This window comes from Chiloscyllium plagiosum, chromosome 22, assembly GCF_004010195.1.
Source record: "Chiloscyllium plagiosum isolate BGI_BamShark_2017 chromosome 22, ASM401019v2, whole genome shotgun sequence".
Classification (NCBI taxonomy): domain Eukaryota; kingdom Metazoa; phylum Chordata; class Chondrichthyes; order Orectolobiformes; family Hemiscylliidae; genus Chiloscyllium; species Chiloscyllium plagiosum.
Window position 1 is genome coordinate 35334301 of NC_057731.1, and position 15979 is coordinate 35350279.

Genomic DNA, 15979 nt, shown 5'->3' on the forward strand with positions numbered 1-15979 from the left:
ATTCTTGAAGAAGGGCTCATGCCTGAAACGTCGATTCTCTTGCTCCTTGGATGCTGCCTGACCTGCTGCACTTTTCCAGCAACACATTTTCAGCTCTGATCTCCAGCATCTGCAGTCCTCACTTTCTCCTAACAGAATACCAGACCAAATGGTGCCCTTCTTTCTGTTGCAAACTAAATTCTCCCACTTGCTGCAGGTAGAAATTTTAACTCCTGCTGGGATATCCCAGAATCCATGACACTGGTGCCATCTTTAAAAGGCTGTTATGCACCCAGTCAGGTATTGACTAAGACGAGCTGTACTGCATTGTTTGTAAAATTTACTCTGGACATTTCAGATAAGGGATATTTAGCACTTCAGTTTGTGGACAGGGACCTGAAAGTGCTGCTGGGCCTTCACCGTCTCCTAGGTCAAACCGAGGAGGCCACAACTGCAGACCCTACCAGCCTGGCCCAAGGTTACCACCCGATCCCCACCATTCAGTGAAAAACACTGGAGCATAGGAAGAAAGTTAATGGTCTTTTCTGCTTCATCAGGTTAAATAACACCATATCCTCTCTGCTTCCTCACACTCGGTCCTTCTCTGCTGTTGTAGCTGCCTCTCACCAAGTCTTATACTCCACTACTCTCACTATCACATGCAACATCTTCTCTCACTTGCTCTCACCCACCTCATTCTGCCAGAATACTAGCCCTGCATAGCCTCTGTGTCTCTTACGCACTCACACAGGACACCTTACCATATTTCCTCATCTATTCCAGCATTAATATCAGTGCCAGTTATTCTCATCTCACTCATTCCTTCCCCTTGTCTCAATTCAGGAGAAAATGGCACATACCTAGGCCAGGAAGAGTCGAGCGTGCTGGAATTCCTGATATTTTGGAGAGGATCCCGACCATGACCAACCCAACCCACTGACTGACCATGCCCAAGCCCCTGGATTGACCATACTGTGACACTAACTGATAGCATCTCCACTTGACTACACCCATCCCCATAGTCTCAGATATTCACATCTGCACTGTTCAGTGTGCCAGAGACAAAACAGTGCCAGAGAAACAGGGTACCAGTGGAACAGAGTAGAATCTAGCGGGCGGGGGTGGTGGTGGAGGGGGGAGAGGTTGGGGAATGGGAACGGAAGCCTGAATGTTACTGACAGGACATTGGGGAGTGACAACGTTGGTGAACAACAATCCTTGCTAAAAAGCCTCTCATCGCCCATTTGAAGAGTCGCACCTTGACGTCCAGGATTCTGTTCAAAAGTATGACCTTTTTCTCTCAACTTTGAGAAGGGCCTTGCTCAACACGCCACCTGATTTTCACAATAGTCCAAGTCATTCAGGGTGTGGGAAGTTTCCACCCATGCTGGTTGTTGGTGAATTAAGAGAATCATAATCTCTTTATTAATTATTAGTTTTTCATTCATTTTTAACAAAACACTTGAATGAAATCCAATGTTTCAATTCTACATTTCCCTGTCTAAAGCAAGGTTTTACAAGGTCTCCACTGAAATAGCAGTTGAATAATTTGATAATTAAGGAAGGCAGCAGAAACCATTTTTTTCTGTAACTGGAGTCACCTAGCTCTTTTTCAGAAGTGTGAAAAACTGGGCACCTCAGTGCGACTTAGCATTGAACTTTGAATAGGCAAATTTAGTTAAGGAATACTTCAATAGAGTTACAGTGGCCAACATTTAAGGGGATATTTCAGAAAGCACAGAATACATGCAGTCTATCAAGAAATAAGAATTACAAGTGGTAGACCCACCATTAACTAAAAAAAACTATTACTAACATAAACGAAAAGTATATAATTGTGTAAAGTGGCAGATCAAAAGATTGAACAGAACATAAAGAATAGAAAATAATCACTAAAAGATTAACGAGGAGGGAAAATAGATGAGAAAATGCAGCTGGAAATATCAAAAAAAGTCATTTAAGAGTTTCTTTTCTTAAAAAGAAAATGTTAACACATTGACTGAGGCGCTATAGCAAATGAATCCTAGAAATTAATAATGAAAAATAAGGAGATAGCAGATATTTTGCAAGGGTATTTTGCATCTAAAGGATATCAGGAATATTCCAGAAATAGCTGTAAATTAGGAAACAGGGAGACAGAAAGTAGGAAACGACAGGCCAGTTAACCTACCATCTTTCCTAGGGAAAATGTTCAAAGCTATTATTAAAGACATTAATCCAAAATATTAGTAAAATTTAATGTTATCAAGCAAAGTTGACATGGTCTTGTGAAAAGAAAATAGCTTTTAATCAACTTATTGCGGTTCTTTGAACAAGTGATGTACTGTGAATGAAGATGAACTGGTGGATGTATTGAGATTTCCAGAAGGGATTTGATAAGGTGCCACATCAAAGGTTCCTTCTGAATCAAATAAGCCCAAGGTGTGGGAGATAACACTGAAACAACCCACAGAGGCTGGTATACCATCACCAAGTCACCCTTTACTTACACATGAACTGTCTTATACAGAGGCAGGCACCAGAGTGTCAGTATCTCTGACTCTCACCCATTTTATCTGTCAGGCAGGGCTCCTCAACTGGACCAGATTAACAGTCACAATCAGAGAACTCATTCTCTGTGGTCCAGCTGGCTGATCTCCTTACAATCACTACAAACATATTGGCATGGTTAGAAAATTAGGTGGCTAACAGGAAACTGTCAGTAAATATAAATCGGTATTTTTCTGGCAAAATAATAATGAGAGGGGGTCAGTGCAAGGACCTCAGCTTCTTATAATTTATGTAGATCATTTTAAATTAACATAGCAAAGGTAAAAGAATTGCTGATAACACAAGCGTGGGTAGTAACGTAAGTTGTCCAGAGGACATACGAAAGCCACAATGGAATATTGACGGAAAAATTGAGTGAACAAAGATGTTGCAAATGGAGTACAACATGGGAAAATGTGAAGAATAAAAAGAAGTGTATCGTATAAATGGTGAGAAATAGCAGAGCTCCAAGATGCAGAAGGATCCTAGTGCTCCAATGCATGAAGGATGGAAGATTAGTATGCAGAAACAGCAAATAATTTGGAAAGCTAATAGAATATCGTTTATTATAAGAAAAATCAGATATAAAGAATCGTCATGCAATGTTTCAGCTAAAAAAGGGCACTGGTGAGATCACATCGAGAGAACTGTATACATTTTCTCTCTCCTTATTTAAAGGATGTAAATGCGTTGGAAGTCCAGAGAAGGTTTATCCCACAATATCTGGAATGGGTGGCTTGATTGATAAGGGAAGATGGGACAGACAAGACTGTATCTGCTGGAATTTAGAAGAGTTACAAGCAACTTGACTGAAACACAAAACCTAAAGGATATTGACAGGGTGGATGTGTAGAGGATGTTTCCTCCTGTGAGAGAAGCTAATATTATGGATCACTGTTTGAAAATAAGGGTAGCCCATTTCAGACTGAGATAGGGTTTTTTTTTCTTTGAGTGTCTTGAGTTTATGGAGTTGTCTTCCTCAAAAGGCAATTCAGTACATCTTTCAGTTATTTCTGTCTGATTCTTTTGCTCATATATAAATACATGCCATGTTAAAACTGAGGAATGGAGGATTCCTCCCACTCTTTCCCCTTCTGTCAGAGCTCTGTCATGAGACAATTCCAATAAGTGGCATCAGTTGACTTAGCACTTTAATATAGCACCATCCCCTCCCTTTCCCGGGGAAGGAAATTAGCTTTACACATTACAGGCCAGAACAACTCACAGGAGCATTAAGTATTCATCTTTTACACCAGCTGGTCAATGTTAATGGCTATTGCTGACTATAACACAAATGGCTTAGTTTAGCAATAAAATCTGATGCAAATGAAAAGACTCACTGGTAAGAACTCAAACTAATCATTTTAGGATCGTTTTTTATTTTTTTACCTTCTCTGGAAAATATGCACATCTTTCTACATTTCACTTCATACATGGTTAGACAATCAATTCTTCAAAACTGCGCAGATTTTACAAACACCCTCCAATCCCAATACTACCATCCATCATCTCCCCCACCGTGATGAAAAAAAATCTTATCAGAATCAGGATTTGAAACCAAAATGTAAAGCAATGGTTATGCCAGTTCATCTGAGTCGGAAACATTTGGCACAGCTCCATGATGCACAGTGCACAATGGCAAAATAGACAGAACATTAAACTACCCTCACATTATAACTCAAGTGTTGGAAGATGAGAGCCATTCTGGATAAAGGCAGAGAGGAGACCAATCCTTCCCTCACAGTAAGAGAAATAAAAGTAATAGTGAGGGGGAAGGAGCTGATGGAGTTGTGGTGATGTGACTGGACTAGTAATCCTGAGACCCCGGCTAATACTTGGAGTGATAAGATTCAAATCCTACCAAAGCAGGATAAATTCAATAAACAAACTCTAACAATGAGATCCAGTCTCAGTAATGGTGACTATGAAACTATCCTGGTTTGCTGTAAAAACTGATCTGTTCACTAATGAACTTTACAAGAAGCAGCTCTCTCATCAATTCCCTGGAGATGGAATATGAGAAAGAGATTTCAGGGTAGAAAATGTGTGCTTAAGAAGAGGTGAAGAAAAGCACCCAAAGTAAACTTAATCACGAGGGATTCTCAACTGATAGTCACTTGGTGCCCAACCTGGAAACCGGGTGACTTACAAAAGGTGAAATCTGGTGAGATGGAGTCACCGAATCATTGAGATTTACAACAAGGAATGAGATCACTCAGCCCATTGCATCCATGGGGACTGATGAGTCATCATCCAGCCTAATCCCACTTCCCAGACCTTGATCCATAGCCTTATAAATTACAGCAAACTAAATTTGCATCCAAGTACTTTTAAAATGTTTTAAGGATTTATGCTTCTACTGCCATTTCAGGCAGTGAGTTCTAGATCGCCATAATTCTATTTCTGAAAACAGCTGTCCCTCGAATCTCTTCTGAATCTTCTACAGCTATTACAATTCACAAATCCCAGTTATGGTTTCCTCAACAAAGGGGAATATGTCCTCCCTCTCCATTCTATCCAGATCCCTCATAACTTTTGAACATTTCAATTATATCTCCTCTATTCTGAAATAGAACATCCTAGCCCACACAATCCACACTCACATAAAATTGTCCCATCCATGCAACATCCCTCTCAATTACAAATCACATCTTTTCTACACTGAGGTGATCAGAATTGCGTGCAGTACTCCAACCACCGCCTAGCTACTGTTTTAAACACTTCCAGCATAATCTGTCAACAGTTCAATTCCTTGGCAAATTAAAGCAAATATCCCATATGTCTTTCTTAGCCATCATAACTCCTCATCCAGCCACCTTTAGGGCTATATGGATACTCCAAAATTCTTTAGTTCCTCTCCACTTCTGAGTACTTGATTGTTTACTGTGCATCCCCATACCATGTTCACCATCCCCAACTGAATTACCTGACACTTCTCTGGATTGAACTCAACTTGCCTCTGCTCCACCTATCTGTGTAGTCCTTTGCTGTCCCTCCAGCAGACAAGAGCTTTATTCATGATTATCAACCACAAAGCCAAATTTTACATAATCTGCAAACTTCTTAATCATACTTTCTATATTCTAGTACAAATCATTAATTATATTCCAATTTGTATCCAATCGCCTGCTTCAATTATCGGATTCTTGGCTAATACTAGCTGAATGTTGTCTAAATAAACAAGTCTGGACCCCCATGCCTGTTGTAGATTCTTGATTGCAGTCTTTTTCGAAACAGGTGGAGCACAAAGTATGCACATTCTTTAAGAATCATGAGATGAACTGGCAACTCTTAAAAAGGATTGTTGAAAAGGCCTTTCTAAAGAAAGTGAGCATTCCTCCAAGTCTCATAAAACTCTTTTGGTCTGTTGCTGCCCCTACATTTCTCTCCTCCTGCATTGTCCCACAACCACTCCCCACCAACGTCCTGCCCATCAGTTGATTCTCCACATCACAACATAGCCCATTGTAATAATGTTAATCAGGTCCAAATGTAAAAATGGCTGCCAGTTACATTGGCATATCTCCAACAACATGATCATTTGTCACCCAAGGAGGAAATCTCCCCGTAGTACTTTTTTTTAGGGTACTCACTGAATAGATTCTGGCCCTGTGCAAAAGTGAGTCACTTCAATACTGCAGACCAGTGGTTAGTCAACACCACCATAGACAATATGGTAAAATAATTTGCATATGGTATAAACACAAAGTTTAACACTTCAACAATTTTCAATGTATATGTTTTCACTTAAAGTTATAAGTTAAACTGTTTAATACATAGGAGTGCATGGAAAATGAACAAGTATTTTGCAATACAGAAGGTGCATTAATTATGTACGCAGCTTTTAACTAAAAATTAAAACAAAATGTAAATATAGTTTATATATAATCTGGGGGAAAAGTATGCCATTTAACAACGAGAACAGCAATTAGCAGTGTTAGCGTTTCATTATTTAGTGAGTTTCATCTTGTGCTTTTTTACTTGAAGCATCTCAGTTGCATCTGGCATCACATCTGTCCGCTGAGATTCTTCTGTACTTCTGTCTGCCTGAGCGTGCTGATAATAAAGAGGGGAACATGAGCTTTTAGCTTCATGCATAATAATTCTGTGTTAATACTTTGCAGTCGTAGTCATATTCTATAAGACATCAATCATACCCTCATTCAACTGTCAAGAAAGTAGGAAGGATAGCTTCAAGGCTTAAAACTTCAGAAATTTATGTTTCTTTAAAATGCCCTTCACATAATTTGAAGAAACCCGTTTGCAGTGTTCTGAGCATACAAACCCATAAATGATTTCCTGTATTTAAGGGGTAATTATTTAACTTGATGCTCCCATGGGGAGGCTCATCCACCAGAGATCAGATCAGAAATCTGGGTGCACATTGTTCACTGGCCAATCATTTGAAAAAGGTTCTCACAATGATATGCAGTCTTTCAATATGTGTCTAAGTGGGCAGGCTACCCTCAAGGAGATTGAATTCAGAGGATAATCTCTAACTTTCATGGTTTTATGTTTCATTATATCGATGAATAGATTCCCACAGGAATGGATCCAGGTCAGTAAAACTCCAAATACATAAGTGCAGTTTAACCTGAAGGTGGAAATTATTGAGACATTCATTTGACACTACATGCCTCATGTATGTTTGATATTCTTAAGGTCCCTGGTGCTTTCCTCTTAAATGTTGCTGTCATATTAAAGCATCATTTTTAGGGAACTCAATCCCAATGTTGCTCACGGAGTACACAGCTTAAAAAACAGAAGGTATTATCCGTTCACTTCTACACTATCAATTTGTCACCTGCCTATCATGCCCCAGTTTCTAATGATAGAGATTGCCGTTTAAATTACTTCAATCAAACAAGGGACCATCTAGTTGCTGAATAAATCAAGTAAAAAGAAAGTCATAATAATTGTAATGCATGCAAAGGTTTACGTGTCTGGAACTTACGATATAAAAGAACAAGCAAACACTAACTGGGCTTCAGATATGTGGATCATTGGGGTACCTTCTAGGGAAGATGGGACCTGTGCAAGAACGACTTGGTGTACCTGAACTGGAGGGGCATCAATATCCTGGGCATGAGGTTTGCTACAGCTCTTCAGGAGGGTTGAAACTAAATTGGTGGGGAGGGGGTGGGAACCTGAGCAACAGATCAGATGATGGATTAGGTAGTGAACAGCTACGTACAGCATGCAGAGAGTCTGTGAGGATGGATAGGCACTTGATAGGGCAAAGGTACAGAGACTGTGATGGATTGAAGTGTTTGTATTTTAATGCAAGTAGTATCAGGAATAAGGGTGATGAACTCAGAGCATGGATTAGTGCTTGGAACTATGGTGCTGTGGCCGCAATGCAGAACTGGATATCGCAGGGCAGTAATGTTTGTTCAATGTTCCAGTGTTTAGATGTTTTAAAAGGAATTGAGGGGGAAGGGAGGGCACGCCGCAGGGGTTAAAGAGGTGGAGGTGTGGCATTGCTAATCAGGGATAGTATCACAGTGCAAAAAGGCAGATTATCAAGGAAGGTTTGTCTACAGACTCAGTATGGGTGTAAGTCAGAAGCGGGAAAGGAGCAGTCACTTTATTGCGATTTTTCTACAGGTCCCCCAATAGTAACAGAGACACAGAGGAGCAGATTGGGAGGCAGCATTTGGAAAGGTGCAGAAGTAACAGGGTTGTTGACTTTCCTAATATTGATTGGAATCTCCTTAGTTCAAATAGTTTGGATGGAGCAATTTTTATCAGGTGTGTCCAGACAGGGTTCCTGATGCAATACGTAGATAGGCCAACTGGAGTGGAGACTGTATTGGATTTGGTGCTTGGCAATAAACTAGGCCAGGTGTCAGATCTCTTGGTGGGAGAACATTTTGGTGATAGTGATCACAACTCCCTGACCTTTACTATACTTGTGGAGAAGGATAGGAGCACATGTTATGGAAAAGTATTTAATTGGGGGAGGGGAATTACAATGCTATTTGGCAGGCACTGTTGTGCCTAAACTGGGAACAGATGTTATCAGGAAAATGCACAACAGAAATGTGGAGGTTGTTTAGGAAGCACTTGCTGATAGAGCTGGACAGGTTTGTCCCACTAAGGCAAGGAAGAAATGGTAGGTTGAAAGAACCTTGGGTGACAAGGGATGTGGAACATCTCATCAAGAGGAAGAAGGAAGGTTACATAAGGTTGAGGAGGCAAGGATCAGACAAGGCTTGAGAGGATTACAAGGTAGCCAGGAAGGAACTGAATAATGGACTTAGGAGAGCTAGAAGGGGGCATGAGAAAGCTTTGCTGGGTAGGTTTAAGGAAAACTCTCAGGTATTTTACAGTTATGTGAGGAACAGGAGGATGGCCAGTGAGGGTAGGGCTGATCAGGGATAGTGGAGGGAACTTGTGCCTGGAGTCGGAGGACATTGGGGAGGTTATTAATGAATATTTTGTTTCAGCATTCACTACTGAGAGGGACCTTAACGTTTCTGAGGACAGCATGGAGACTGATATGCTAAAACAGGTTGATGTCAGGAAGGAGAATGTGCTGAACAATTTGAAAAACATAAGGATGGATAAATCCCCTGGGCCAGATGGGATATACCCTAGGTTTGAACAGGAAGCGAGGGAAGGGATCGCTGTGCCTTTGGCGACAATCTTTGCATCCTCACTGTCCACTCGAGGAATGCCAGATGATTAGAGGGTGACAGATGTTATTCCCTTGTTCCAGGACAAACCTGTACAGCACTATCAGCAAGTGCTTCCTGAAGGGAATAGGGATAACCCTGGATTACAGGATTAATCTCTAATTACAGACCAGTCAGTCTTACGTCAGTGGTGATAGTCAGCATGGCTTTGTGAGGGGCAGGTCATGCCTCACAAACCTTACTGAATTCTTTGAGGATGTGACAAAACAGGTTGATGAAGGTAGAGAAGTGGACATGGTGAACATGGATTTTAGCAAGGCGTTTGATAAAATTCCTCATGGTAGGGTCATTCAGAAAGTAAAAAGGCATGGAATACAGGGAAACTGTCTGTCTGGATACAGAATTGGCTGGCCCATAGAAGACATAGGGTGGCGGTAGATGGAAAATATTCAGCCTGGAGCTCAGTACCAGTGGTGTTCCACAGGGATCGGTTCTGGGACCTCTGCTCTTAGTGATTTTTATAAATGACTTCAATGAGGAAGTGAAAGGGTGGGTTAATAAGTTTGCTGATGACATGAAGGTTGATGGAGTTGTGAATAGTGTGGAGGGCTGTTGTAGGTTGCAACGAGACATTGACAGGATGCAGAAGTGGGCTGATAAGTGGCAGATGGAGTTCAACCTAGAAAAAGTGTGAAGTTGTTTACTTTGGAAGGTCAAATTTGAATGCAGAAAAGAAGGTTAATGGCAGGATTCTTGGCAATGTGGAGAAATAGAGGGATCTTGTGGTCCATGTCCATAGATGCCACCCAGGTTGATAGGGTTGTTAAGAAGGCATATAGTGCGTTGGCTTTCATTAGCAGGGGATTGAGTTTAAGAGCCGCGAGGTTATTCTGCAGATTTATAGATTCTGGTTAGACCACACTTGGAACATTGCATTCAGTACGGGCCACCTCATTATAGTCAGGATGTGGAAACTTTCGAGAGGGTGCAGAGGAGATTTACCAGGATACTGTTTGGACTGGAGGGCATGAAGAAAGATTGAGGGAGCTAGGGCTTTTCTCATTGGAGTGAAAAAGGATGAGAAGTGATTTGAGAGGTATATAAGATGTTGAGAGGCATGGATAGAGTGGTTAGCCAGTGACTTTTTCCCTTGGTAAAGTAGCTATCATGAGGGGGCATAATTTTAAAATAATTGTAGGAAGGTTTAGGGAAGATGTCAGAGGTAGGTTCTTTACTCAGAGGTGGTTGTGTGGAATACACTGCCAGAAGTGCTATTAGAGTCAGATACATTAGGAACATTTAAGGGACTCTTGCATAGGCACATGGATGATAGCACAACGAAGGCTATGTAGGTTAGTCTGATCTTAGAGTATGCTGGCACAATATCGAGGGCTGAAGGGCCTGTACTGATCCATGTTCTATTTTCTAATAAGTAAACATATTTTATAATTATATACTTGACAACTAAAGGCATGATAAAATCACAACCACCAGTTTTTTGAACTAAAATCCTCAACTAAACCTTTCCTTTTCCATGTTCTGCACTTCCCTCACACCTGCCAGCCCCCTGACTCAAGGAAACATTGACTGTTTATCACATCTTTGAAGGTCATTCACTTCCTTGGGATTAACCCCAAACACGGACAAGTTGCCTTGTAAGGTCTGGGATTTTTCAGCTCAAGTCTGAGCTTCACTCAATTCCTGCATGATGACTTTGGTTAAAAAAGATAGAAATACCTCTGGCTTCTAATAGCTCAATTCCACCATCAGATTTTCAGCCACATTTTAATCTGAGATCTGACTCATCCAGTAATAAATCAGCTTGGATCATAACCATGAATACATTTTGAGTCTCTTCAACAATGTCAGCAGAAAATGTAACCCTGTATTATTATGACTCAACATAGATGGCAATCCTGGAAATCAACACTTCACAGCAAGGGCTAGAGCATGCATCATATAAGATGACAAAGCAATTGCAGTTGGATCCAGAAGTCTCTACCAAATGTAGCTTTCACACACACACACACACACATATATTAGTCAGTACCTCAAGATTCCTTATATACCTGTTCAGTCAACAGTTCACTGTGGAAACAAATTGCATTCCACTGGAAACCATTTACCACAAACCACTAACAGGTGCATACCCTAGCTGCAACAATATCTGGAGAACGTCCAGCAATATACCATATCTGCTATGAACTTGGTAACAAAGCAGTCACCTTGGATGCAATGAGCATTTTGCCAAACCAAGACAAGAATGCAAACATTTCACTGGAGGTACGCATCAACAGCATGGACATCAGGGTGGCAGATATACGCAAAATTGATCAGTTGCATTTTGACTGAAACTGGACTCAATGCCAATCAGAAACAGTTAAGGACCCATTGTGAAGGCATTGTGGAAAGTTATTATTAAAGGGTGGCCTGATACAATAAAAGAGTTGCCAGACATTCTCAGATTCATTCGGCCTTACAGAGATGAACTGATTATCTTAAGAGGCATCACCTTTAAAGAAAAACAAGTACTTGTATCCGAAGCTCTCTGCCAGAACATCCCGTCACAAATACTCCAAGGAGTTTTGCAAAAGAGTGACCAGAATGGCTGTCGTGTGATATAATCTACTAGCTAGGGGTTAAGGATGACATGGAAAACCTAGTGAGAATTTAAGGCATGCCTGAGCCACCAGCCATAGCAACATTCAGAACCTCCAAACCTGCATTTGATTCCATTGTCCCTGGATCCAAAATCACCATGGATTTATTTACTACTAATGGAAGCAACTTCATCTTAGTCCACAAAATGTCTCCAAATTTCCAATTGTCAGACAGGCAAAGAACACCTCAAGTACGACCATGTCAAGCACATTGTCTACCATATTCAGTCCGTTTGGTGCACCTGCAGAAACTTTTTCTGGCAATGGGTTGGATATGTGTGACAAAAGCAGCATGAACAATGTGACATTGTCAACACATTCTCCTTAGGAAACAGACTTGGCAAAAGTATACTTTGTACCATTAAAATCAGTTTTCTTAAAGTGAAGGACAATGATACTAGATGTTTGTGCCAAAATGTTTCAACTGAGAACTATACTTTTCGATATGGGGTTCCCGTCACCAGCAGAAATCAAGTTCTGAAAACCAGTGTGAATAATCTTACCAAGTCACCAGCTATTCAAGTTCTCCAAGATACAGGGCACACCTCAACAACCAAGGAAGGATGAAGCTGGTGCGTGACCAACCTATGGGAGCAGAATTGTTCCAACCATAAAACATCAGAACTACATATCCCATAATGGGAGATTGTTACCCTCAGAGGTTTCCAATCTATGTGCAGTGACCATAGATTTTGAATTATAACACCTAATAGACAGATGCTGAGGAGGAACTGAAACCAGCAAAGGGAGGTGTATAGTATGCCAATTGTGGACAGTGAACACAAAGGAACACACACAGGTGATAACAGTGCAATGGAATACTGGGACAATCATCACCCTGACATCATGCCTACAGACCAAGGTGAGCTAAAATTAAAATCCACACTTCCAGAAGATTACAACATAAGTCCTGAAAGAGTTTTCAAAGTGATATATGGACTCAGATTTCTGTATTCATGATTTTTATAATACGCTCTGTATACTAATTTTCTGTTGCCCAATGTTCATGTTGGTTAACTTGTTAAAATATAAGAGTTTCCTTTGGAAAAAAAGGAATGTTAAGTTATTATCCTTGGAGTTATAAACCTTTAAGAGATTAACACACAAATAAACCAAGTACCCAAATGCTGGCACAACACAGGCCACAAGAGCTCTGCATTGTAGCAATTGAGGCATAGGCTGTGCCTAGAGATTACTCTGTGCTGCATGTGTTGATCTAGGTGTAAATAAACCCACAGAGATCTTGAAGTAAGCGGAAACCATCCACTCCATCTGTGTTACATTTAGATGACAAGAATATTATTTATAATTATTTTCTAACTTATAATATATAACAATTAAAGTCATATGCTCTCAATGGAAGTAGTCCATGATTACATTGGAAAGTATATTACAGATACTTGCCATGAATTGTTCAAATTGAATGGCCGCATCTCGAGGATCCAGCCCTTGTGCATGGGCCATGTCAGCTGCACGCCTCACCATTTCTACTTTATGATAACCTGGGGGTGTCCAACCAATGCCACGAATCCAGTTCAGATCAGATTTGTATGCAACCTAAGGAAAAGAATAATGGATGAGTAGATATTGAAATCCTTTCCCAATAACGTACAGGAGACAAGACAACATAGTCATTACAGTCAAACAGATGACTCCAAAATGATACAGATTTAGAACCCGTTACCGACCACATCAACAGGGAAACATTTTCCATATATGTGTGGCATTTGTCTGAACATTATTTAATGAAAGATGAGTTAATTTATTTTGTATAAGGTACTGACTGTAATGAAATAATCAATGGAAAATGTGTTCAGTAGCATAATGTTTTTAGTATATACTCAGTGTAACCTGTAGAGAGGAGTTAAACAGGCCAATGGTACAATATTGTGTTACTGATCCTATTGTGAAAATAGTAAAATGTGTTAAAGTAACTATCCTAAATCAGAACTACAAGCCTAATTTCTACAAATCTTCTTGAAACTGGAGTTGGTACAGCAAAAAAAATAAAGAAAATGAACTCCAACCCTGATACAATGCTTGTCATGTATTGTTTAGAATAGATTAGATTCCCTACAGTGTGGAAACAGGCCCTTATGCCCAACAAGTCCACACCGATCCTCCGAAGAGCAACCCACCCAGACCCATTCCCCTACATTTACCCCTGACTAATGCACCTAACGCTATGGTCAATTTAGCATGCCACTTCACCTAACCTACATATCTTTGGGAGGAAATCCTCACAGACACGGGGAGAATGTGCAAACTCCACACATTCCCCCGAGGCAGGAATTGAACCCAGGTCCCTGGCGCTGTGAGGCAGCAGTGCTAACCACTGAGCCACCGTGTGTAGGTACTGATTTACGTATAAACGTCTAACATTCTATTACATTTAGATACTAATCCATAATTATTGTTTTCAAATTAATCCTCCATTATCTGAATAGCAATCATGCTTCGCTCAATCAAACAACATACATTTAGAATCTGCAGAAATACAAAATCCCATTTTGCTTTTGTTCCTTGTGAGATTAGAATCTTGGGATTGAATTTTCCTGGCCTTGTGTTGTTGAGTTTGGAGTCAGGGAAGACAGGAAAAGAGCAGTGAGCTACAATGCGTTCTCTCCCCACAGCCAGGGATGTTTACTGGGGAGATGAATGCAGGCAGCTAATTCATATAATAAAGATCTCAACATGAATGATCATTCATGCTCATCAACATTTTTCCCCCAGTGGAGGACCAGGATGTCATTAGAGACGGAGGCTTTTACCCTAAGGGGGAGGGATGGGTGTCTCTACAGACTTAGGGGGCCATTTGGAGGTCTTGCCCCAATAATCAGTGGTGTCTGACAGTCTGGCCCTTGGAATGTAATTTTTAGTTGTCTCTCCAACAGGGCCTCCATTTCGAAGCACTCTCTTCATTCCCTGGCCTGGGTCATCAGTACCCATTCTTTCAGAGTGGCTACTGAGGCTTCTAATTGAAAGTGATGTTGGGAGCCCACACACCAATGTTAATTGGATGGCAAGGACGGAACCTGTGTACCTCGGAGACCTTCTTTGGGAACACGGCTCTACTGTTTGGCATCTGTCAAATGCAGGTGACTTCATTGCAATTAGGATCTATTCCTCACTGTGGAAATAAGTGTCTTAACTGACCTCCTCCAGACAGTCCAACAATTGTTAACACCATGCCTGGGGAGAAGAGCTTTGAACTTTTAACATGAGGTGACATGGTAAATGTATTCGAAAATAACTTTGTGGAGCCATACTTCATCCATTGTGTACACATAAACCTGCCTGTTCTTGATAAAGTTCACACTGTCAATTCAAACCTGATTAATCAACATCAAAATGGTGCTTTAATACTCACATCACTTTGTAATTTGTAAGCCTCTTTGGCATGTCTCACATTTAACTGCTCAGGATCACATGTCCAATGATGTAAATGTTGCCTGTAGTTAATGTTACTGGCTTGCTCTTGACTCCTTTTAGCTTGTACAAAACCTGGTTGCTCCAAGTGCAACTTGTACTTGCATTTATCCTCTTCAAATTGTTTCTTGTATTCTTTGGTGCTCTGGAGTCTGCTGGCAGCCAGGAAATGCTTCAATTTTGTATCGTCATTGACACTGCGGAAGCCAATATGCTGACCCTTCTCTCTCACAAATGCTTCCTTGTACTTGTACTAGGAGAATAGAAAATCTTCTTATTTACAACCAACTAACATTATTAAAGTCTGTGCACAATTCGAAACATCAGTGTGGTTTATCACCATTAACAAATCACAAAAGGGAGTTTTCATTAATATCTATTTATATACCTTGTATTTGGAAGTATTTTTCCTGTTTATAATGTGCAACCACAAATAGGTCTTGGACCTTCTTACTGTATTACTTGATAGAAAGAAAATTCATAAAATCTAACTTTCACCGATATTAACACAATGTATTGCATTGTAAAAGTCAAAGTAATTTTTATTAGTTCCACTACAAGATCTGTAACAGAATTCCTTATGAACAGATACTGGTTAGATTGTTTGAGGTCTAATTAATAAAATCTTTTAATCTTCAATATTTTTCAACAAGTAAAAAGCAGATTATTATTTACAAGGTGATGTAGTTACAGTACTAAGTAAATGAATCTAAAATCTTTAACAAAGACTTCATACTTTGCAGG

The 15979-nt window shown here is 40.3% G+C and overlaps 1 protein-coding gene across 3 annotated transcripts in view; it reads right to left on the reverse strand.

The window, feature by feature from the left end:
• Positions 1-3867: 3867 nt before the first annotated feature.
• Positions 3868-15979, reverse strand: part of LOC122561199 (nebulin-related anchoring protein) — a 101926-nt gene continuing 89814 nt past the window's right edge. For all 3 annotated transcript variants that reach the window (XM_043712772.1, XM_043712773.1, XM_043712771.1), the window contains 3 exons: positions 15177-15488; positions 13211-13363; positions 3868-6564 (listed from right to left, as the gene is read on the reverse strand). In XM_043712772.1, coding sequence (XP_043568707.1) covers positions 6457-6564; positions 13211-13363; positions 15177-15488 — 573 coding nt within the window. In that variant the 3' untranslated portion in view covers positions 3868-6456. The remainder of the gene's footprint in view (positions 6565-13210; positions 13364-15176; positions 15489-15979) is intronic.